The sequence below is a fragment of the Anomalospiza imberbis genome, chromosome Z (assembly GCF_031753505.1).
Source record: "Anomalospiza imberbis isolate Cuckoo-Finch-1a 21T00152 chromosome Z, ASM3175350v1, whole genome shotgun sequence".
Lineage (NCBI taxonomy): Eukaryota > Metazoa > Chordata > Aves > Passeriformes > Viduidae > Anomalospiza > Anomalospiza imberbis.
In genome coordinates, this window is record NC_089721.1 from 67620959 (window position 1) to 67644647 (window position 23689).

General features: G+C 37.9%; 1 protein-coding gene across 3 annotated transcripts in view; it reads left to right on the plus strand.

Annotated features, from left to right (window-relative positions):
- The window catches only part of DOCK8 (dedicator of cytokinesis 8), an 87963-nt gene that overhangs the window by 16447 nt on the left and 47827 nt on the right, over positions 1-23689 (plus strand). For 2 of the 3 annotated variants that reach the window (XM_068177419.1, XM_068177417.1), the window contains exons 2-14: positions 516-618; positions 4870-5045; positions 8040-8111; positions 11404-11527; positions 12278-12490; positions 12902-12987; positions 14121-14187; positions 14739-14888; positions 15520-15600; positions 16429-16588; positions 17209-17342; positions 17564-17657; positions 18809-18971. In XM_068177419.1, coding sequence (XP_068033520.1) covers positions 516-618; positions 4870-5045; positions 8040-8111; positions 11404-11527; positions 12278-12490; positions 12902-12987; positions 14121-14187; positions 14739-14888; positions 15520-15600; positions 16429-16588; positions 17209-17342; positions 17564-17657; positions 18809-18971 — 1623 coding nt within the window. Of the gene's footprint in view, positions 1-515; positions 619-1759; positions 1925-4869; positions 5046-8039; positions 8112-11403; positions 11528-12277; positions 12491-12901; positions 12988-14120; positions 14188-14738; positions 14889-15519; positions 15601-16428; positions 16589-17208; positions 17343-17563; positions 17658-18808; positions 18972-23689 lie in introns of those variants that run through there. The other variant, XM_068177418.1, reaches the window with a different exon arrangement.

Genomic DNA, 23689 nt, shown 5'->3' on the forward strand with positions numbered 1-23689 from the left:
ACAATAGGCAAATTTGTTAGTTCCTTCTTTGGTTTGCCTTGGGCTTTTTACAACAAATTGCATTAGTAGTGTAAGTCTGGGGTTACACTGTTTAGTGAGTGGTCTTGTTTTTATCCCTTGATCAATTAAAATATTTGCTTATGTGATGTTCATTTTTCTTTCTCTGCTTTATTAATGTATTTTTGCTTTGAAGAACTGAATCTGCAAGTATTGCTATGAAGGTTGCAGTTGCACTTTACTTAAGGCCAAGGTTATTCTTTCTCGCATAGCATTTTCCAGTTGTGACGGCTGCAAATAATGATAAAAATCTGTTGGAAGAGTGACAGAATCTTAGTTATACAGGACTGCAAATGTTTTATGAAATTTGCATCAACTACAAACCAAGAGGAGTCTAGACCATTATAAAAATATATTTCTAAACACCAAGACCAGAGACTAAATCAGCTAAATGCTGGCATTTGGAATTTGTAAAGGGATTATTGTAATTATAAGGATTTTTCTCTGCTTAATTAAAGGCACTCATCTGCAGAAATAAGAAAACAATTTACTCTTCAACCAGGCTTTGCACAGTTCTGTCAACGAAGCTTAAGTACCCCTGGCTTTTCTACATTTCATCTGGTAAGTTCTGGATTTATTCTTTTTACACAGGTTTGGCATGTACATTACTTAATCATTTTAGGGTAAATTAAATGATCTTCAAAGTTGTCTTGCATTCCACTGGCTTTTACCTGAAACTGTTAAAAAATACTCTCTGGTGAGCTGCGGAAATGATGCCTTTGAGAAATATGAGACTGTTCCTTGGAGCCTGGAATAGACAGTCCCTCTACATATTACTATGAATCAAATTAGTAAGTGTTGGAGTATATTACATTCTTTCCCTGATGGAAACATTCAAAAACTTCTTCAGATAAATGCTTTGAGGGGTAGTCCTTCTTCCCCCAGTTTTATATACTAAGCATGATTCCATGTGGTCTGAAATATCCTGTGGTCAGCTGGGGTCACCTGTCCTGGCTGTGTCCTCTTCCACCTTCTTGTGCATCCCATCTCCTTGCTGGTGGGATGGTATGAGGAGCAGAAAAGGCCTTGGTTCCTTGTAAGTACTGCTCAGCAATAATGAAAACCTATTTTACTATCAACACTATTTCCAGCACAAATCCAAAACATAGCCCCATAATATTTACTATGAAGAAAAATCAACTGTATCCGTGCCAAAACCAGCACGGATCAATGAACAAAGAAAAAAAAATCAGAAAGGTAGAGGCTCAAAAAGCTCAACTTAATATAGTTTCCAGAGCCAGTAGCAAGGACAATATGCTGACTGTTTTTCAGTGCTGTAGAATGTGCATGTTAAGTGAGAAATGCTGAAGCATGTCCCAGTTGACATAGACATAATTGAGTCAACTGTTATGTGTCTCCAAATCATCTTCAGCCTTCCGCGTTAATCACCCTCTAAAGAAGTCAGGTCATATGACAGTGCCCTTATGACAAAGGGAAAATTGTCAGATCTTTTTATTGCCTTTCAGGAGGATGAGTGTTCTGCAAACATACTATGCCATAAAAGAAACTGATTATGATTCTGGTCCCTATCCTTTTAATTTCTGATTCTTTTTGTGAGGCCTGATAAGTAGAAGCAGGAAGAGTCTTTGTGCACCAGTGATTGTGAAAATCTAGATGCAAGTGGGTGCTTCCTGTGTCAGGGCCTCACACCACTACTCACTTCCTTAATCTGAGGTGCTGTGATCTTTTAACTTGTTCCTTGTGGTTACTCTGCCTGACGAGGCCAAGTCCCTTCTTCTGCACACAGATAACCGCTTGTGCTACCAAAATACTTGGTAGCATTTCATTTACCAAGTATTACGCCGTAGCTGCCATTTTGTGTGTGCTGTCACTATCTACATGCTTCTAATTCATCATCCTTAAAAAGGTATGTTTGCAGTAATGGTTTGTGGCATTTTCTGTAGAAAAATTTTTGCACGTTTTTATGATATGTGAAAAGGAGTGCTGGCTTCTTATTTAAGCCATTTTTTGCGTTTCCTTTGAAAAGTTGCACCAGTTGTTAGAGAGCTCATTTCCCTCCACCTGCATTTTCTTTTTACACTATCTTTTTTTACATTTGTGTCTAATTTACAATAGTCAAAAGTGCATATTTCTAGTGATTAAAGATTATTGTTAAAACTTGAACTAGAAAAAGAGGATACAACAAAATGCAATGGATTTGACCTGACAGAATGGAAAAGTGTGACTTCTGAAAGGAAGTGCAATGGTTAATCAAAAATTAGATTGTATTAAGCAAAACTATTTTGCATGAAAAACATTGTATCTTCAGCAACTGAAAAGATGTAGTACGCCTTTTATACTTTAAGCTGTTTTACTTTAATCTTCTGTGAATGGCTTTTTTTATTAGATCTAAATATATGTTTTATATATATTTTTATATATATATTTATAGTTGTAGTTATCACACATTTTTTATTTTTAACATATATATTTAGATTTAAAATTCTATATATGGACCTATTTATATATCTATGTATTGATATGCTGTGCTTTACCTACTGACAGTACAGTATGTGAGCTTCAACCATATTATGCTGATAATTAATAAAAAAACAATAGCAAATAAGGTTTACTATTTACTCATAACTATTGATCCAGCATGTTCAGCACTACATTGGATGCAAACCAGAGATAGTGCTTAAACTAAAAACCAGCAGAGTATTTTTCTTCGGCTGACTGCCTGATAATTTGATGGACTTGCTGGTAATGTTAAGTTCTCCTTTTGGCTAAAAAGAACAAAGAGAGGGAAAGATTTTTCCCAGAGACATTTTTGATAATTTAGTTGATGCCTTAAATGTAAAGGCAGAGGAATGAGTTCAGAGACTATATTTGTGCAGAAACCAATATAGTTTCCCTTTAAAAGGGGAACCCAAGGTAGGGGGTGGTACTTGGTTGGGTTCAAAGGTCTCTACTTAAATATTTGCAGGAGTATTTACCACATCTGGGGTTGTTTTTTTTTTCAGAAGATTAAATTGGTTTGCTTCTACTAGATGTTTCCAGCACATTTCTTCCAAATATGTTTAACTTCCTGAGAGATATTTCTGGATTTTTGTTATCTGAAAAACTTCCTCAACTATATTTCCAGAACACAAAAATCATTCCAAACCTTGCATTTACTATTAATTGTTTTTAACACTTTTTTTTTTCTACTGTGGCTAATGTGGCATATTAAGCTCAGAGCCATTTTAGTTCAAAGTTGCTGGAGCTTTGCCATTGTTGAGTCTCTATGCATGTTTCATACATTAAGAAATTTCTCATTGTCCCATTGAGCTAAAACTCCTGATGTTGTAGATAGAACAATGGTGTCACTGGTGTCACTTCATGCTCTGATGAAATTCCTGTTGATTTCCATGAAAGCCTTGCATGAGCACGCCTCATTATTAATGACGGAAGCCTTGCTGATTTTGACACACGGATTTTTATTTTTTCAGAAGAACACTGGAGTATGAGGATAGCTTAACAACACATTGGCTGAGACAATAGGGAGAATAACATGGAATATAAAGGCGTGTTGATATGAGGGACATTGGAAGCCTTCTTTTCCCCACAACACATCAGCAGCACCTTTTTTTTTTGCTGGCAGCTTCAGAAAAAAGCCTTGTGAAAGATATCTGGCCAAATCAGTGCAATACAATCCTCACTCTTTACAGAAAGGAGAATTTATTTGCTGGAATTCTAGCTAATTTGCTTGAATTTTTCCTCACAGTAAATAAGTTATTCCAGTCCTTTTATTCTAATGCTGCAACTAATTTTCTTCACTTTTACAGTGATGAGGTGTCATCAGCCTTTCTGGAACACAGAGAAAATAAACTAGAGATATTCTAATGCTGTATTTTTTAGATCTACTTTTTACTTGTCAAGAAAATCAATGATAAGAGATTCTAGTCTCTGTACTCAACTGGACAAATATTGTATTTCCTAAAGATATACAGGGTATTTTTATTTGCTACATAGCAAATAAAATAATTTTCAGTTTTGTCTATACATACACTTTTAATACATGAAGTCACGTTTATTTGTATGTAGAACATCTCTAGGAGACAAATAAAACAAGAGTTTCTGCCTCTGTTTTTGACACTAAACAGATAAAAGCAGACAATTTAATGGCATGCATGAGTTGTAGAGCTTGTAGTTGTTTAACTTTGTTCTGAGTGGACCTTCTATTTGAGAATGATTTGAGAATGGCTAATTAAATGTAATGAGATACAACTGCTATCTATCAAGGTGCAATGCTGTGAGCTGTAGAATTGGGGAATATCTAAGGTTTGCAGGAATAACTTTAGTAGTTCCATATAATCTTTTGCAAAATCACAGTACAAACCCTTGAAAAATATGATAAATTAGGAACTCAAATAATACAAAACCCAGTAACATTCAGAAATGAAAAATAGTAAAATTTTTCCTGATTTTGAGTATATATTGTCCTCAATTTTGCTTGCAGTTGAAAACACGGAACATTTCTATTAGTGTAGTTCAGGCACAGCACCTCGAATGAGTGCTTCTTCATGACAGCAGCAGCTACGATGCTTAAGTTGGTCCTTAGCTCCGTTACTTGGGGTAACTTCCAAGACTTGGCCTTGTTATTCCTAGTGTATTTTGTCTGCTGTCTCCTGCTCATTGGCATTGCCTGTCACTGCCATTCTGATCATCTCCCTTATGCCCTTTCTTGTTTCTAGGTGAGAAGTTTAGATGTTTGTTTCTTATGTGTAATAAAGAATGGGACAATTACAATAGTTAAATAAATAAGCCTAAATTACACTATCAAGAAGAACCTTCTGTTGCTAAAATAAATGCTTCTTTATTTCTCATTAGCCTTCCTTTTATGATGCAGTAGACCCAGTAGATTTTGAAGGCTTCCTGATGACACAGCTGAACCACCTGGACTTAGATCTAGCACAAGAACTTGGGGACTTTCCTGAAGATGATCTGGATGTTGTCTTTACACCCAAAGAGTACAGGACTTTGCAACCCTCTAAGCCAGAAGATGGGTAAGGAAAATGTCTCTCCCTCCAAAATGCTGCAAAAATAATTAAAGTTAGTTTTGAATAGTTAAAAATAATTTTGAAGGTGCTGATCCAACAACACTCTTCCACCCATCCAGCCATTACGCAGTTCCTGAACAAATGTTTGAACTTTGCCACTGGCTCTGTTAGGCTTCTTTGCACACTTAAAATTATGCAAGTGTTTACACAACTTCCTTCGGAGCGGCGCAAGTGGAGTAGGCATCAACCAGGAAGAAGAGTAAAGAAGGACAGGAGGATGGTGCCAAAAATTATTTTTGCAACTGTGATGCCAGAGATAAAAGTTGATTCTGACCATGTAACAAGCACAGTATTTAGTTTTTTGGATTTTTTTGCCAGCTCTGTGTCACATGTCATTGATCAGATCACTAAGAATCTCTTTCTCAGTACCTGTCTTGCTTAAATGGGAGGAAATGGTTCACACTTTACAAGGTTTGGGAAGGGGAGTGAATGTTAATTTCTATTGTAGAAGTCACATGTGGTTTTAGGTTGGCATTTCTGAAACAATTACCCTGTTTTAAATAGCTAATATAGGTAGCTTGTGGTGACACTGGTGCTCAATGGTCCTGCAAATATATAAGCTGGTTTGAAAAACAGGCATGCTATGAGCAAAAGAATTTTTCAGAATTAGGAAATCCATCAGGGAGTTTTCAGATGTGATATTAGAAAATCTATGCATTGTATACAAAATACTCTTCAGGGACTGATTCGCTGTAAATGGTACCTTTAAGTAGAACTCCAAAGGCCTGTTGAATTTTGCAAGCAGTAATGGTGACATAAATGTGAAGTCAGCACCATTTAGCCCCAAACTGCTACATCAGCAGAGATGGCTAACTATACAGTGTGTTTGGGATGGGGGCTGGCTTCTTGCAGTGTATCCAGGAAATGAACAGCACAGGCTATATTCAGTGCTGTGCTGAACCAACACTCTGAGGGACAAATAGGCTTAGTTCACGTTGTCTTGGCTCACAACATAGACCTGCATCCCTCTCTGTTCCTGCAAAAGTTGCTACACACTGCTCTAGTTTTTACCAGACAGCTGTTCAAACTAGAGCCCAATATAGCAGCAGTATTTGTTCAGTGTTTTCTGCCTGACACACCAAATACAATGAGGCTAAGCAGGAAACACAGTTTGTGTGATTTTTGCCAGCTGTAGACTAGTTGAGAATCCTCTCTCTAAGCAAGGTTTCAGTCTGCAAGTTTCTTCTTGGCCCAGTGCTTCTCTCAAGAAGTTCAGGAGAACAAAGAGATATGTAGAGATGAGATGCCATGCTAGGTTACCTGAGAACTCATTGAATCACACAGCTTCAAGGGATTTTCTAATATTTGCACAATATGTGATTTTCAATTAAAGTTACTAATAGAAACATCCCAATCTTTACAAGGTATTCTTGTTTTTTCTGTGGATTTGAGAAAGAGAATGAATGTGGGAGACAATGAATGGGGTTTTTTTACTTGAAGTAATCTTTTATTTAAATGATGGACAAAAATATTAAAATAATTATTCAGCTTTTGAAATTACATCTAAAATAAGGCCATTTCTTACCAATTTCCAAGGTAAGAAATAGGCACACTTCCCACCATGCTTGATGTTTAAAACATCAGTTACCTATTTGTTTTTCCAGTAGAAGACCATGCAGGCTTATGCTGTACAATCAGTTTTAAACCTGATTTGCACCACAAAACATTAAGACTCTATAATGAGTCTTAATCCAAAAAGCTCAAATAGTCAATACCAACAAATGTGCTTTCAGCAGATTTTTTTACGCAGCAGCTTGCTGCTTAGCCATTCACATCGATATCATTAATATTAGTGTTTTTATAGAAAATCCTGAACAAGGGTGCCAGGATGTGTTAGGGAGGATGAGAATACAGGAGGGGCATGCACCAAGGATGGGCCTGCACGCAATGCAGTCTTTGATGTCTCTGTGCACTGAGAGCAGGAAACAGGTACCACTGATCAAACTGGGTTAATGTGCTGCCTGCCAGCAAACACACCTCCCACCTGACCCAGAGGCAGGAACCACCAGAGGCAAGGGCACTCAACAGGCTGGCATCAGCCAAGGTTCTGTACCACCGTGCACACACAAACCCAAACAAGCTGTTAGCCAGCCTCACTAACCAGTTGCAAATCTCTTAGGAGTTCTATGTGGAAAGTGCTAAAAATTATCATACCTTTCACCTGTTTCTGTATTGAATGTGTATCCTACCTACTCTTTTACTCACTTGGATAGGAGAATGCTAGAAATTATTTTGGAACATGTCATTGAAAATTTTAAGAATGGGCATAGGGGAATTATGCCACAGCATCATGATGTAAAGTTCATGGGACAATTGTCATTGGCCAAAAGACCTGTAGTTCCAAATAGTATCCAGGCTATCAAGGAGCACTGACAATGCCCTTCATTAAAGGAGACTTATTTGAAAAGGAGAAAATGAAATTATTATGTATTCTTAGAACTTAAAGTTTTATTATGCTATCTGATTAAAAGCCTAGGGTTCCTTTTTAAGATTTTCTTTGTTTCTGTGAGAAGAGAAAATTGCACTTACATAAAAACTGGGTACTTCCAAAAGTCTAGGAGCGGAGGCCTCTAAAAGAATATTTCTATATCTTGAGATTTGTTATCAAGTTTTGAAAATCCCAAGGTTGGTTATGTTTTATAATTTATTTAATTTTACTATATTTTATAACAATGTTACTCTTATATTTATAAATAGATAGTGTGGCAAGTGGTTACCTCTGTTAAATGTATGTTTGTATGTTTATCAGCACAGTACCAAAAATCTGCATAAGGGAATTCATGGAGTACAGAGGATTTTTTTAAAACCTCAAACAATAGTTTAGCAGTAAAATAAATACATGGGAGAGGACTAACAGAGAGGCCTTTATCTGACTAGCATGTTTAGATAAATTTGTTTGTCCTGAAAATATGACTTAGGAGCTGAAATATTTTTCCACAGGGTTGAACTGGACTCACACGTCAAAGACTGTGTTCAGACTTACATCCGTGAGTGGCTGATTGTGAATCGAAAGTAAGCAACATAAAACTAAATATAATAAAAATTACATTGTGTCTTACTTATCAGAGAGGAGGTGTTTGCTGTTATAAGTAATCCTAAATTATAATGATTTTAGTCATCGATTGAAGATAAGAACTGACTTTTCAGTACTATAAATAACCATATTGTTTTGTTTGAGATGGTGTGCATTGCCAAATACTGTTGCATCTGCTTCTTAATTATCAGGCACTCTGGAAATGGATGAGAAGTTGATGGGAAGAAATTCACATCAACCCTCTGTAGTGATGATTTATCTAAATCAGGAAAATTAGTACTGTTTGATCCCACCAAAAGGAAAGACAACAGGGATAAAGATTATATTTGCATGCTTTTCTCCTATTCATGCCCTAAAAATTCAACATGATTTGATTTCCAAATGTGTCTGAAAACTCAAGGATTATAGGCTTTCCCAGCAGTGACTGAGTGTGTTCATGGGATTATCCATGTTATACCCAAATTGACTATTTTATATCAGTAAATGATTTCTACACATGAGCTCAGTGTAATTCAACACACAGAGCTGAGCCTGTAGTCACTATAAGTGCTTAATTTCCTTTAGTTTAGTTCATTATATTTTAATTTTATTTTCTTTTATTCTGTCCTATTCTGTTTCATATGTAAAATGTGAAGGGGACTCGCAGTCAGTGCTCTCTGTTGCAGGGATGTCTGTTTCCAGACTCTTAAGGGAGTCATGTGGGGTGTCTTGCCTTCTTCCCCATCATCTCATCCTTTTCTTCAGAAAGAGGTTTTTGGAGCTCTGTTTTGTCTGTAGCACTTCCTCTTCATCCACTCCTGCACTCATGCCCAGCTCTTGAAAAGCAGAAGGAGCAGCAGGTGGTTGAGTGCTGACACATTTGCTGCCATTTTGTTGTGCCTCTTCACTCGCCCTTGTTACTCTGTGTTTTTCTGATGTACATCAGCAGCCAGTGCCTTATGGGTTTACAATGGTGATTATAGAGGAATTTGCACTGTTTAACTGTGCAGCTTGTGCTCCTCAGTGGAGAAGCTGCTGGGGGTTATTAAGAGACTTCCTCTAGGGGTGCTGATGAAATTGATTGAATTCTCAGAACTGCTCCACAGTGAGTCACTAAAAGTATGCTAGTGGGTTTTGTTGGCTCTCCTCCCTCACCACTCAGAGCAGAGGCACTAGCTCTTTCACACAGTGCTGTTCTGTATGCTGTAAAGAGCCAGTGTGCAGCTTGCTTTGTGCAGAGGAGAAGGGAGTAAGCAGTAAAGTAGGTGAAGTGAAAAATAGAACATAGCTATTTTTGCATTTATGTGTGCTGGTAGAAGTGTGAATGGAGCCATAGAAACACACATATGTGGAAAGTTTTGCTGAGTGTTTTACTATTTCATTCGGTTGAGTGAGGTAAATTTGCATTCAAAATATTTATTGAGCAGTTGGCTCTGTGGTAAGTATGATCGTGGACTCTGCCAGAGAGCTGAGCTTTGGTGGCTGTGGCTAACAATGCAAGCAAGTTATTAAAAATTGCAAAGAACAAAACCCTAACAAATATGCTGCAGTGTCACATAATCCATAGATTGTTATTGATAGATTATTATTGGGAATCTCATATTATGCATGGACAGCATTTTTTTTTTCAAGATAAGCATGAGAGGAAGAAAAATTATCAAGAGAGAAATGAGAAAAAAGTAATTGTAGAAGGTTTTCCATTGTTTTGAGAAAGGCTGGAAAAACTGTAGCTGCCTATTTGACAGATGTTATAGAACAGGTTGCTGAATATATTGTCTGGTGAGCTATGGGTGAGAGAAGTGTGTGAGTGACTTTGATCCACTCATGAATGTGAAGGCTCAGAACAGGAGATTGAGGAGTCTCCAGAGCAGAGGTCATCCTCGGGCCCCAGGACAGAGAGGTATGTGGCAGAAAATCTGGGCACAGCTGGAGTCTATGTGGACTTACAGGAGGCTGAATGGATAGCTTGTTCCTGTGCCTATATCTCCTTTCAGTTGTCCTTTGGGGTTTTTTCCTCAACTCATTTTCTTAATTCAGTGTATGCCCATTAAATTGACATATGTATTAAAACCACGGTTTGCCACTTGGTGAGTTTTAATTGCTGTAATTCTTTTTAAATTAATAAACAATATAAATAAATTTTCCAGGAGTAGTTTAGGGGAAAGGCATATTTAGTGTAGTTTTTGCGCCACAGGGAAAATGTGACCTCAGGTACATACATTTCTCCATTAATCATTTGTTTGCCACCAGAGGTAGGGAAAAATAATCTATGCAACCTCTTTTGGATTCTTAAATGTCTTAAAATCATGCAAAATTTCTGCCTTCCATTCTGGATAATTACAGTTGTTCCAAAACAGGGTCACATCCAAGGAGAGCTCAGATTGTCTTTTTATGACCAGTTTTCATTGCAGTGAACTGGCAAACGATTAAAATGCAAACAATTAAAAGTAAAACACATCAGAGCATATAATTCAGTTACTCCCAAAATGTAATAAAAAGGTGTCTCCCTGATCAATAATTGCTTATTATGTCTTCTTGATGAAAGTACTCAGATGCTCAGTCATTTCTTTGGGAGTGTCACAGAAAGGAAAATGAATTAAGCAGGATGTTGTAAATAAGGAGATTGATTGTGAAAAGACCATCACAGGATTTAGCAAATTGCATACTAAAGTGAAAGAAACAGAGCTCTGGATGTATCTAACATTTTTTTTCCATCTGCCTCAAAAATGTAACTTTAAATTTCAGGAGAATTTTTCAAAGCTGCCAGCCTGGAGGGTTACATTGTGGCATAGAAATAGCCCCCTTCAAAACCAGGCCTTTTCTTGGAAGGTGTAGATTGTTGCATGCAACTTGGGATACTAGCTAGGTCCAGGATAAAAGCAGTAAGAACTTTGATGTATATAACTGAAGAAACCAGTCAAGAAATAAGTGATCCTGATTCGTGTTCTTAAGGTCACTGAAATAACCACCATGTCTGATGAGTAGATCAGAGCAGATTTTCTACCTAAGTCAGGTTTTCCGGCTGTCTCAGACTTATACTCTGTAGAAAAAATTATCTGAGTTATCTTTTTTTCTTTTTAAAATGTTCATAATATACATTATAGAGTTGTAATGCTGCATTAAAACATGTTAAAGTTGTGAAATATCACATTTTTACATAAAAGCTGTGCTACACTGCTTTTTGCAGAAAAATCTTCTGGTTTTAAACATTTTTTAATTTGTCTTTTCTGTTTTATTTTCCCTTAATACCGCTTCATGTTATCCTGACTTTCTGGGGCTTCTCCATAAAAGAAACCAAGGGAATTCAGATACTTGTAGCCTGAAAAACAAGGGATCCCGAAAAGATTTTCACAAAACACTTCAAAAACAAACATTTGAATCAGAAACCTTGGATTCTGGCAATGCAACTCTTCAGGTACATTTTCTTCACTTTGGGAAAAGTGATCAAATACAGCAGCTTCCCTCAAAGGAAGCATCTGGTGTGACCTCCCCCTGAGTGTTGTTTGCAGTTTTGGTCATTGCAATATAAGAGAGATATGAAGCTATTGGAGAGCATCCAAAAGAGGGACACAAAGATGGTGAAGGGCCTTGTGGTGAAGCTGTATGAGAAGTACCTGTGGTTGCTTGGTCTATTCAGCCTGAAGAAGAAGAAAGACACTGAGGGGAGACCTCATTGCGGTACACATTTTCCTTGTGAGGGGAAGAGGAGGGGCAGGCACTGATCTCTTCTCTGTGGTGAAGACAGGACCCAAGGGAATGGACTGAAGTTGTGTCAGGGGAGGTTTAGGTTGGATTTTAGGGAAAGGCTCTTCACCCAGAGGGTGGCTGGGCACTGGGACAGGCTCCCCAGGGACGTCATCACAGCACCAGCCTGACAGAGTTCAAGAAGCGTTTGGACAATGCTCTTGGGCACATGGTGTGATTCTTGGGGGTGTCCTGTGCAGGGCCAGGAGCTGGACTCTGTGATCCTAGTGGGTCCTTCCAGCTCAGCATATTCTGTGATTCTGTGATCTGTGATGGCATCAAGCAGAGCACCATGCTCGCCATTAAGCTTCATGGCAGAGGATTAAGAGGCATTAAGATCCCCCCTGCCAGCTCACCAAGAGCCATTCTGTGATACCCTGATGCCTAAGCCACACCTTGCCATTTTCCTCTTTTCAAACAGGTGGGACCACAACATGTGCCTGCTCTCCCGGAGGAAGCTTCCAGGACAAGCCTGGCCTGCTCAGACCCGGAGCTGCGCAGCCTGCAGCCGGACCCACGGCTGGAGCACCTGCTGCAGCACGTCAGTGCGGAGGAGTTTGAGAGGCTGAACGAGGAGGCACGCCACACCAACAGGCACCCTGAGCTCCTTGCCCTCTACCCCTCCATGGATGAGGTGAGCTGGAGGCCGACTGTCCTGCTCGTCTTTCCCAGCCAGCTGTCCTGCTCGTCTGTCCCAGCGCACCTGAGGTTAAAGTGGCACCACAGTAGATAAACACCACACTGGTCTCAGTGTGGGCCAAGCCACATGCTGGTGATATGGCTATGTCAGATTGTGACCTTTCATAGTAGCTTGTACTTGGGGTCCACAACTGTAAATAGTAGGTGTAAATGCCAGTTAGGGGTCAGAAATGTAAATATTCAGAAATAATAAATCTATTTTCTTTCATCTCTGGAGACATTAACTGCCCACTGAGGGGGGGAAGATGCTAGTTTGTAGCAGTAGCTCAGCTACTGTCACATAAATATTTCATGCAAGTGTGTAAATTTACAGTTGTTTTAATTGAATATGACTGTTTAATGATAGGAAGATGCGGTGGAGATACGGCCAGTGCCAGATTGCCCAAAGGAACATCTGGGCAACCGGATTTTGGTGAAGCTGAATACTCTGAAGTAAGTAATCCTTCACAATCATTGCTCACCATTTCTGAGTTCACAACAGCATGCAGCTGCACACCTTGTTGCACCACCACAGCTGTCCCCTACAACTGCATTCACTGCTCAAGTGTTCTTTCTTAGTATAGCAGAGAATTTTTTCTATCCATCTTTACAGAAGTCTTTAACATGCCAGGATGAAAATGAGTTGGGAGTGAATGCAGATTAAATATTTAAAAAAAAAAAAAAGGTGATTGGTGTCCTATGCACTGCTGGACTTTTGTTGTGGTTTAACCCCAACTAGCATCCAAGCCTCACACAGCCATTTGCTCACTCTTCCACCAACGGGACTGGGGAGAGAATCAGAAGAGTAAATCTGGAGAAGTCGTGGGTTGAGACATAGACATTTTAATAGGGAAAGCAAGTGGCACATAGATAAGCAAAGGAAAACAAGGAATTAACCTGCAGGTTCCCAGTGGTAGGCAGGTGTTCACCCATCTCCAGGAGAGCAAACCCACACGTAACATGATTCAGGTAGACAAACACCATCAGTTCAGATTCCACCCCCCTTGCTCCTTTTACCCTCCATTTGTATTCTGAGCATGGTGCCGCATGATCTGGATATCCCTTTGGTTATTTAGGGTCACCTGTCCTATCTGTGTCTCCTCCCAGTCTCCCACACATCCCAATCTCCTCACCAGTGGGAGGAGTACCAAAAGCAGAAAAGGCCTTAATTTTGGGCAAGCCCTGCTCAGCAACAGCAAAAATATCTTTATATCATCAACTATGTGTTCATCAGAAATCCAAAACCCTAGTCCCACTCTGAAGAAAATTAATTCTCCCCTAGCCAAAGCCAGCACAACTTCATAAACAGGAAAAAAATATGATCATTTTAACTGATCTCTGAGACCACCTTTCTGTCAAATTTAAGAAACACATTGCACACAGTCTACTACTCTTCCTCTCAAAATCATCTAATATAATGCACTATTAAAAAATCCTCAAGACTTTGAGAGAGCTGAGGTCTGGAGCTAAATATTTATCTTCATTTTTTAATGAAAGTGCCAGTGAAAATATAATTCCTCTTTTTTTTAATACACAGCCATACGGCTGCAGTATCAATCAGTGTCTTGTGTGTCTTTCCCTAACAGGTTTGATATAGAGATAGAACCTTTGTTTGCTTGCATAGCTCTCTATGACATAAAGGAAAGAAAAAAGGTAAGTGTATACACAATATTTTTGTTCCCTTGGCCTGAGTTTTTATCTTCAGAGTAATAACTTAGGAAAACTTACAAAAAATTTGCTACTTTTTTACACATGCAGTCTGATTCAGGATTCTTGTTATTCAGTCAGTCATATGTGTCACCAGAGGACACAAGGAAAAACGACGCACTACAGTTCGGGTCACCATGAAGAGACTAATTTATTTTTTCTGACTCCAATCATTTATAGTTCTCAAAAGGTGCCAGTGGATTGGAAGGTGAACGTGCCACCTCTCCAACGACACTGGACAAACTACCAGTCTATCAAATTTCTCCGCCTCTATGAAAGAATGCAAAACAATAGGTTGTTTACAAAAAGTTGCATGAGAAAGTTCTCTACAAGAATGTAAATTCAGAAGGCTTTAGAAAATCCTAAGAAATCAGGGCGACACATATGTTTGCAATTATTTATTTTATATATTTATTTTCTAACTTTTTATTTGTTTTAAAATAAAATTATAAGCATTTTTGCTTTACAACATATTTAACCCCTTTTTTCTTTTCAAGATCTCGGAAAATTTTCATTGTGACCTCAATTCTGATTCATTGAGAGGATTCTTGCGTTCTCATACACCCTCCATTGACTTGTCTACTCAGGCAAGATCAGCAATATTTTCTGTCACTTATCCCTCATCAGATATATACCTGGTAATAAAGGTACGTTACAGTGGTACTTTAACACCATTCTGCCTGTTCCCAGCTGTTCCTGTTGTCTGACTTCATGGAACTGACAAACACGGCTTTTGTCTAGATGAGATGAATTATGACAGTTTTCAATAGTAGTACGTGAGCAGGTGTCCAGTGGTATATCTCATTCTCAAGCTTTGAAGTTATATTAGTATCCTGTGTACCAGTTCTGCTAAGTACATAGAATTTCCTATATCTGCCTAGGGGACATCAAAAATATAGTGAAATAAGGCACTTTTAAACATTTTGTTTACATTCTGTGGGGTTTTTTTGGCATTGGTTTAATGCACTTCACATCATTTTGTTTGCTTAATTCTGAAACTGAGTTAGCCTGAACCACTTCATTTGGAATGTCTTAATTATCCTGATTTCAGTGAAAATGCAGTAGTACGTGATTGACTGTGTTGTCACATATGTATTTTCTGCTTTCTAACAGATGGAAAACTAGAAGGTTTAGTATCAGTTACTCCATAAAGACGGTTTTAAGACATTATGTACAACTATATATCTAGGCGAGCTCCTTCAAATTGCTAGAGAAGCAACATGTTACTATTTGGATGACATTTTTTCTTTAATTGTCTTATTGTATTGCTTTTTGTAGATAGAAAAAGTGCTTCAGCAAGGAGAAATCGGAGACTGTGCAGAACCCTACATGGTTCTTAAAGAAAGTGATGCTGGGAAGGTAAGTAAATAACTGTAAAGAATATTTAGATCCAAAAAAATATGCTAAAAACAAACAAACAAACAACAAACAAAACCAACCCAGAACGACCAGACCCTTTGAAATAAGATGAAATACCAAAAGCACTGGAGGAAAAGCTGGTTAGATCATCCATGGTGCAAGCAGTTTGATGTCTGTGGCTGACAGAAAGAAATCAGGAGAGGGCAAGGTGCATTATTGTGACTGACCCCTTTGGAAATCAAAACTGACAATCTTGAGTCATGAAGCAGATAGGGGTGAGCAAAGGAAATGACTGAAATGTAGAATTAGCAGAAATACTTGTACCTCAGAGATATGCTATTGATTTGGATGGGCAGACGGCCTGTTGTAGTGTGCAGCTGTCCCATTCGGTACTGTTGTCCATAGATAATGCAAGTTCTGTTCAAGGAATTCACAGTCATTTACCTCCCTGGAACAGACTGACAGTGTTTGCTGGGCTTTCACACATCTCACCTTTAGAACATTGCTTTTAATAAAATGTTTTTTCTATATGTGATGAAAGAAGTAGAACCTGCTAATATTCCATGGTGACTGTTCATTCTAGATTTGAATATTACTACAAAAAGACTGACTTTCTACATTTCTATAATGCAGATGAACTCATTGAAAAGAAATTGAAGTGAATGTACAAATCAAAACAGCTACCATTCTGTCTGTGATGTAGCAAGAAAATATGAGATACCAATACAAATTATTTAGTGAACTGTAAATATGTAACTTACATTTTTATCTATGATAGCATGCAATAACGGATTGCTTTTGAAACAGCCAATATTTCCTTTGTTTCAGACAAAAGAAAAGATTGAAAAACTGAAAGCACAAGCTGAATCCTTTTGTCAGAGGTTAGGGAAATACAGAATGCCATTTGCCTGGATTCCCATAAGCCTAAGTAATTTCTTCAACATTTCAACACTTGAACGAGAAATACAAGAAGCTGAAGGTTTAAACGGTACGTGTCTAACTTTTCTAAGGCAAAATGACTCTTCAGGAGGATTGGGTATAGGAAACAATGTTATTCATTCTGGCATCAAAAGTGAATCACAGATTCAAAGTCATGTCTTGTCAGCTTTCCTTTTCAGTCCTACAAACACTTACAAATTAATTGTGCTCACCTTGTTGTCTCTGCATATTTATTTTTATATCAGCTAAATATTCTTTTATGGTTTAGGCCCAATTTTCATTGAACACTGGCTTTGTAGAAGTAAAATTCCCTTTGCCCACGGAGTTTGCTAGCAATACTGGGCAACCAAGATACCAAACATATCAGTTTGGTAGGCAGGACCATTGTTCAATATGCTTTACAACCCATGAACTAAAAATTAAAAAAAAATGTGCTCTGCAGCAGAAATAATGTAACTTCAAAAAACTCTTGCTCTGCAGCAGAAATAATGTAACTTCAATGTCCTATTTCACATAGTCTGAAATAAAAGAAGCAGAATGTTTTAGGTGAGGTTTTATCCTCTGATGTTGGTGAGATTTTTCTGTGATTTTCTAGTGTATTCTGAGAATCTTTGTACTGCAGCAAAAAGCAAAAAACAAGATGATGACACAGTTAATTTCCCTTTGAAGGGAAAGATTCCAGTAGTGACAAGAAGGCAACACTGCAGCAGGCAAGAAGGCTTTCTGAGAGATGTTTCAACTCAGAGGATCCAGCATCAAACTTCAAAACAATCTCTCCAACCCTTAACACCTTCTATAAACAGGTACTGGATTCTCTTTAGTTCTGATTTTTTACCTATGTAATATGAATTGTGTTGGGGAAAGCTACCAGTTATATTTGTGTGGGGACAGAGGACAACTGCAGTCAAGTAAATAGTAACCCACTTGCTTTGTATGCCTCAAGGACATGGTTGACTCCTGAACCTTTTGTCCATGTTATGAAGTATTGTTACAAAGGTACTGATTTTTGTCTTTCTCTTGGTAGGAAGGAGACAGGCTCAGTGATGAAGATCTGTTTAAATTTTTAGCTGATTTCAAAAGATCATCTTCCTTGCAAAGAAGAATTAAGACTTTACCAGGTACATAATTAATTTTGGATGGAAGGTGTTATATGCATTTTTCTCCCCTAAACTGTTCTGTAAATTCCAAACCCAAAATGTATTTGACTTGGGTTTAAAGCCTATAATGTGCCATTATGGAACTTCCTGGGTTTCTGGTGTCTACCTGAAGAAAGATGATTTTGATTTTTTTTTCCTGCATGAGTAAGTATGGAGATTAAGATTTAGCTTGATATTTTTAAATTATTTTTCTCCCTAATTTACAGTGTACCTACTGGATATCTTTTGTTATTATTCAAATGATTTGAAGACAGGTCTTTAAAGCAAATTTCTAGGATCCTTGCTACTTTCCTGCAATGCTTTGAAATGGTTCGTATTTTATAGAGAGAGATTAAAATATGTACACATTTCATCTTAGCTTGATATTAGAGTCAGCATTAGTTAACAAAGTAGAGAAGTATAGGCAGTGTTTAGCTACTGTCTAACACCTGACCAGCTTAATTTTTCTTTTTAAGTAAATTACAGTTCAACCTCTTCTGCATTGTGGAGGAACCTTAAAACTATGAACCGAGGGCAAAGCTGTTTTTCCTTTTTAGTTGACTGCCAGAAATGACAAGTCTGAGCTCCACAACCGGTTTTAAATTACCACAGCAGAGAATTTAAATTGAAAGTCTGTTTATAGTGGGGTAAATGTTATCAGTATTAACTGTGTAACTGCTCACCACAGAAAGCCTAGCTTTCCTGGTGGGTGGTGCCTGTTTTGTCAGAGATTAGTCTGAGCAGAATCTGAGGGGGAGGGGGGAGTAAGGGAGAACTGTATTAGACAGCACACCTTTTGTTTGTCTCCCAGAAAAATGCTATACTACTTGTGTTTGAAAGACTGTAGAACATCAGCCAGCATATAATATGCCTTCTTTTTTTTCCTATTTTCTTTGAAAAAGTACAGGGTAGACTTAAGGAGCTATGTGTTGCCCTGATTGTGAAGGGATGTGTGTAGGCTACTTTCTCTGTATCCTTCTTATGTACCTATTATTTCCTTCTCATGCAGCTCAAGAACCAGTTCTTTTTTCTGCACTGTTGCTATGTAACCTTACATGTTGTTTTAATTTTTCTTTTATTATAGGCTGATCAGTTTTAAATTTTTGTTAAGATTTTTTGATTTAATTTTAAAGGAACACTTAAAGTGGAGATTTCCCCAGCTCCAGAAAACATTGGTTATTGTCTGACACCAGAACTACTCCCAGTGAAGCCATTTTCAGAAAACCGTAATCGCCCTCTCAAAGAGATTTTGGAATTCCCTGTTAGAGAAGTGTATGTTCCGCACACCATTTATAGGTAAGAAATAACATATATTTTTAACATTTATTTGAAAAATGTGATTCAGATTCTTTTTCAGAAGTAGAAACAAAAAATATTTTTTAAAAAGGCTAAAGACAATGTGTTGGGCTGATGATTTAATCTTCCTAGCCATTACAAGATAAAATACCTGCACGATATTCCATAATGTGTTTACTGATCTAATTGTGCTGTCTTTTGAAAAAATTTCTATAACATTAAAAAAATCTCCTTTAACAATTGTCATTGATTTGGCATCTATCTATCTATCTATCTATCTATCTATCTATCATCTATCTATCTATCTATCTATCCTCCTTTGTGTTTGTTTGGTTTGTTGGTTGTTTTTTTTTCCCAGTAGATCTAATTATAATTTTTAACACTTCTGGTAAATTTTTATGCTCAGTTGTTTCTATTGCTAATTTGAGTCATCTGAGTATCTGAGGAAATAATGTGTTGCTCTATGAACTTTTTAATTATGATGAGCACTCTACGCTATGTAATTTAATTTCTTTAAATCTGTTCTGTTATGATTGTTTCAAGGTGAACACAAAACTCAGTAGCATGCAAGTGAGACCAATAATTTATTTCTTAATAATCTGGAACACCTGAGTGTCCTATAGGAAATTAACAGCAGAAGAATATGTTTCAAGATGTTTGTGCAGTATTTCATTGCTACTGAGTGGTGTTGTAGCAGTAGCTAAGAGTAATTCTGATGGGGCATATTGCAGTATTATAGATACAGAAATATCTTGAAATAATGGCTTTCATCAGACCATTGTGTTGGTTGAGACAAGGGAGCTTCTAACGAAAATAATACATTATGCTATTCTAAGGGGGATTTCTGATCCCTAAAATAGTAGCTAGATACTGTATCTATTAATGGCAAAAATGTGACTACCAATAAGGAATCACAGAATGAAGGCACAGAATAAAGCGATGTAAATTTTACTCATTTCTTGCAGTGGGAATTAGCAAAGAGGCAGCTCTCCCACCTGCTCACCTGACCCAACCCAGGAGGAGAGAAAAACAAGACTTGTGGTTCTGTACAACTCAGAACTGCACCATGGCGAACTATTATGTTCCGGGGAGATAATCCACACCTTCACAGTAAACTAGAGATCTGTTTGGCTGTTGGTGACACCTGGATTTGTGTCTCAGCTTTAAAGGAAAGCAAAAAGAGGAAGTGGCAAATCTTATCTTACAGTAACAACTTGCAGTGTGGTGTCAGCAGGAAATAAGTAAGCCAGTTTGGCTATAGCCTTATTAGAAGTTTTGAAGGAGTTACTCCTGGGCTCTGCCACAATTCAGTGGTATTCAATCTCCCAAGGGCAGCTCACAGCACCAGTACACTAAAATGCAGAGTTATGGTACTTCTGTGTATCAAAGATAGAATTGGATGGTGGTAGAACTTTAATGCAGACATTTCTATAAGGAAAGTAGTTTTTATAGAATTGAAAGTGGAAATGTAAATGAATGTGTGCAAAGATGCCTTTTTTTAGTTTAATGAAAAATATAAGACAAAATTTTAACTTTTCTACTCATTGTCTGGCCCCAGTAACTGTCAATTCCAATGTGCAGTCTCACAGTGTCTGAAGGTCTGCTTTTTGACAAAAAACCATTAGTAACTACTGTGTTTCTGAGCTGTAACAACAACTGAGTCTGCACAGAATATTCTCCCTTTAGTTCTCATCGGGTTCTCACTTCTTCAGCCGGACATAATGAATATCAAAGCCACCATGCCAAAAATTAATTTGTGCTTCTCCTAAAGCAGATTTGGGTGTCTCTACACCATCCTTCCATTGCCAGGGTGTCTGCATTGAATACATACATCCACATTAAAGGAAATGCCTGCTATCGCTCAACAGTCACACTCTTTCAGCAAGAGTTCACACCTTACATGCCTAACCTTTGCTTTTAAACCTCCATTTTGATTTTCACCCTGAATAAAAGTCATAGCAACAAGACGAAGTAGTATTTGTTCAGCCTAACTTGTAATAATGAAGACAACATCGATAAAGAATAGTTGCCTTCATTAATCTTTATATTAATTAGTGAATCAATGGTAATGACATGGCTGACAAGCATAGGTGATGTAGGCAATGAACATCAAGTCCAACTATAACCTGTTACTGCCAAGTCCACCACTAACCATGTTCCTTAAGCAGCACATCTACTTATGACTTCACAACTTCCCTGGATAGCCTGCTAATGCTTGACAGTCTTTTTGGTGAAGAAATATATCTTAATATGCAATGTAAAGCCCCCTGAGCCTCCTTTTCTCCAGATTGTACCCTTCCAGCTCCCTCAGCTGCTTGTCACAGGACTTGTGCTCCAGACCCTTCCCCAGCTCTGTTGCCCTTCTTTGGACACACTCCAACACTTCTGTATCCTTCTTGGAGTAAGTGGCTCAGAAATGCACACAGGATTTAAGGTGCAGACTCACCACTGCTGAGTATGGGAGGCCAGTCCCTGCCCTGCTCCTGCTGGCCACACTGTTGCTGGTACAGGCCAGGATGCCATTGGCCTTCTTGGCCACCTGGGCACTGCTGGCTCATGTTCAGCTGCTGTCACCAGCACCCCCAGGGCCTTGTCCTGTGGGCAGCTTTGCAGCCACTCTGCCCCAGCCTGTGGCACTGCCTGGGGCTGTTGTAACCCAAGGGCAGGACCCAGAACTGGCCTTGGCCCAAGAGCAGACCTCACATCACTGGCCTTGGCCCATGATCCAGCCTGTTCAGATCCCTCCATGGAGCCCTATGACCCTTTGCTTAATTTAACTGCCATGCAATTCTTGTTGCTTGGTTTTCCACACAGTGAATACCATTTTGAGTCTGAGATTAACCCATGAGGAGTAACTCTGAATTTGTAATAGAGCCAAATACAAAGTGTTTGATGTTATTTTATTTCCTTTCTTCTCATCAGAAAAGTAGAATCATCCTGTCTTACTTGAGCAATTTGATACCATTTAGTCATAGATGTGAGTCATGGCTTGCTAGGGCCTTCAAGGTGATTTAGTATTTTCTAATTTTCAGATATAAGTCTTCAAATCATAAGTGCTATACATGTAGACATTGGGGGGAGAGGTTGTCAAAGGTATTTCAGAGGGATGAATTTTTGTTTTGTTTTGTTTTGTTTTGTTTTTTTTGTTTTGTTTTGTTTTGTTTTTTGGGTTTTTTTTTTTTTTGTTTTGTTTTGTATTGTTTTGTTTTTTGGTTTTTTTTTTTTTGGAGGGGGGTTTATGTTGGGTTTTTTTTTTGGGGGTTTTTTAATAGCTTTTTCCTTTCTGAAAGGAAAAATGGAGCCTTCTGTTATAGTCTTTGAACTCAGGTCTTGCAAGCTTTTTTTTTTACTGGTGTAATGCCATTATTTTAAATTATGCTATTTCTGATTTATGCTAGAGATATCAGCCAGCCCACTTTCTTTGTGCACTGTGAAATTGAGCACTTCTTTTTGTTGTGTACTTACATTTCTTTAATAAAAATATTTCCCTGAAATTGTCAAAACATTCCAAGATTTATTTCTTTCATACTCCTCTATTTTTAATAGGAAAAATAATATAATTTAAAGTTTGTTTGTCATTTTATTTTCTTATTAAATATTAATGAAAATGATGCTGTTTACTGCCACTATGAAATGTTGGTGCTGAGGAAGAGAGATTTGTCACATCACTTCAGCAGTAACTCAGCTTAACCAGGCACAGGAAGTCCTGCTTGTGATAGGGGTAGTACCTAACACCTAGAGGATTTTTGAAGAAAGGGGAAAAAAACCCTTTTCTTTGCAGTTTCATTTCATTTAATTGCAAGCCACTTAGCAATGTTCTCAGACTTGCTGTAGTCTGCAGTGTGAGCTGGAGGCCTATGCTTTGGTGGTAATCATTCTACCCCATCCTTGGCTGGTTTGAGGTGAGGAAAGGTTACTGATGAATGATGGTGTCTCACTCCTGTTATTCCTCTCACAGTGTTATTTACTCTTCTCTGCCTGTGGAAACCAGAGAGAACATGTTTACTACATGTGAGTCTTCTAAGGGTCCTTTGGTCTAGTTTTACATCTGTCCACCAACTCTTCAGATGATTCAAAATTTTAGCAATGTGAGAAAAATCATTCAGACTATTTTCCAAATTACTCATCCTAAAATATGGAATTTATGACTCATACGCATCCTCTTGTTGAAGTTCTGTCACTGTGCTATTTACCTAGTCAATGACTGACTAGAATGGGTTTCCATGTTTACTTAAGCATTTGTGATGTGCTTTTTATTTTTTTAACCATTTTTTACCTGAAGACTCCCCACCAAAATTGTGAAAGAATCAACAAATATTGAAAATTATAACTAATGGGTGCATCAGTGTCTAGTACCATAAGTTTTAAATGTCAATGTTGACATCACTCCTCACCTACAGAACATTCAGCAGTGGCTACTTGCACATATGTTGAGTTTTGCTCTGTATGGAATTCTCATCATAATCATCAGTGAAGATGCCTAATATTCATATGACATTTGAGATGCACGTGCTGACACCTCATACAAGGTGTAATCTAGCAAAGAGAAGGATTCTTTTATGTGCACATATGCACAAACAGTATTTACAAACACTAAATAAGAATGGTCACAGACTTGAAACTCTGAATAGATTTTATTTTGGCAGAGGATAAGTCTGTGTTGCTTTGCTCATGGGAAGTGATTAAATCACTGCTAAGTCCCATGAAAATGTAGGAAA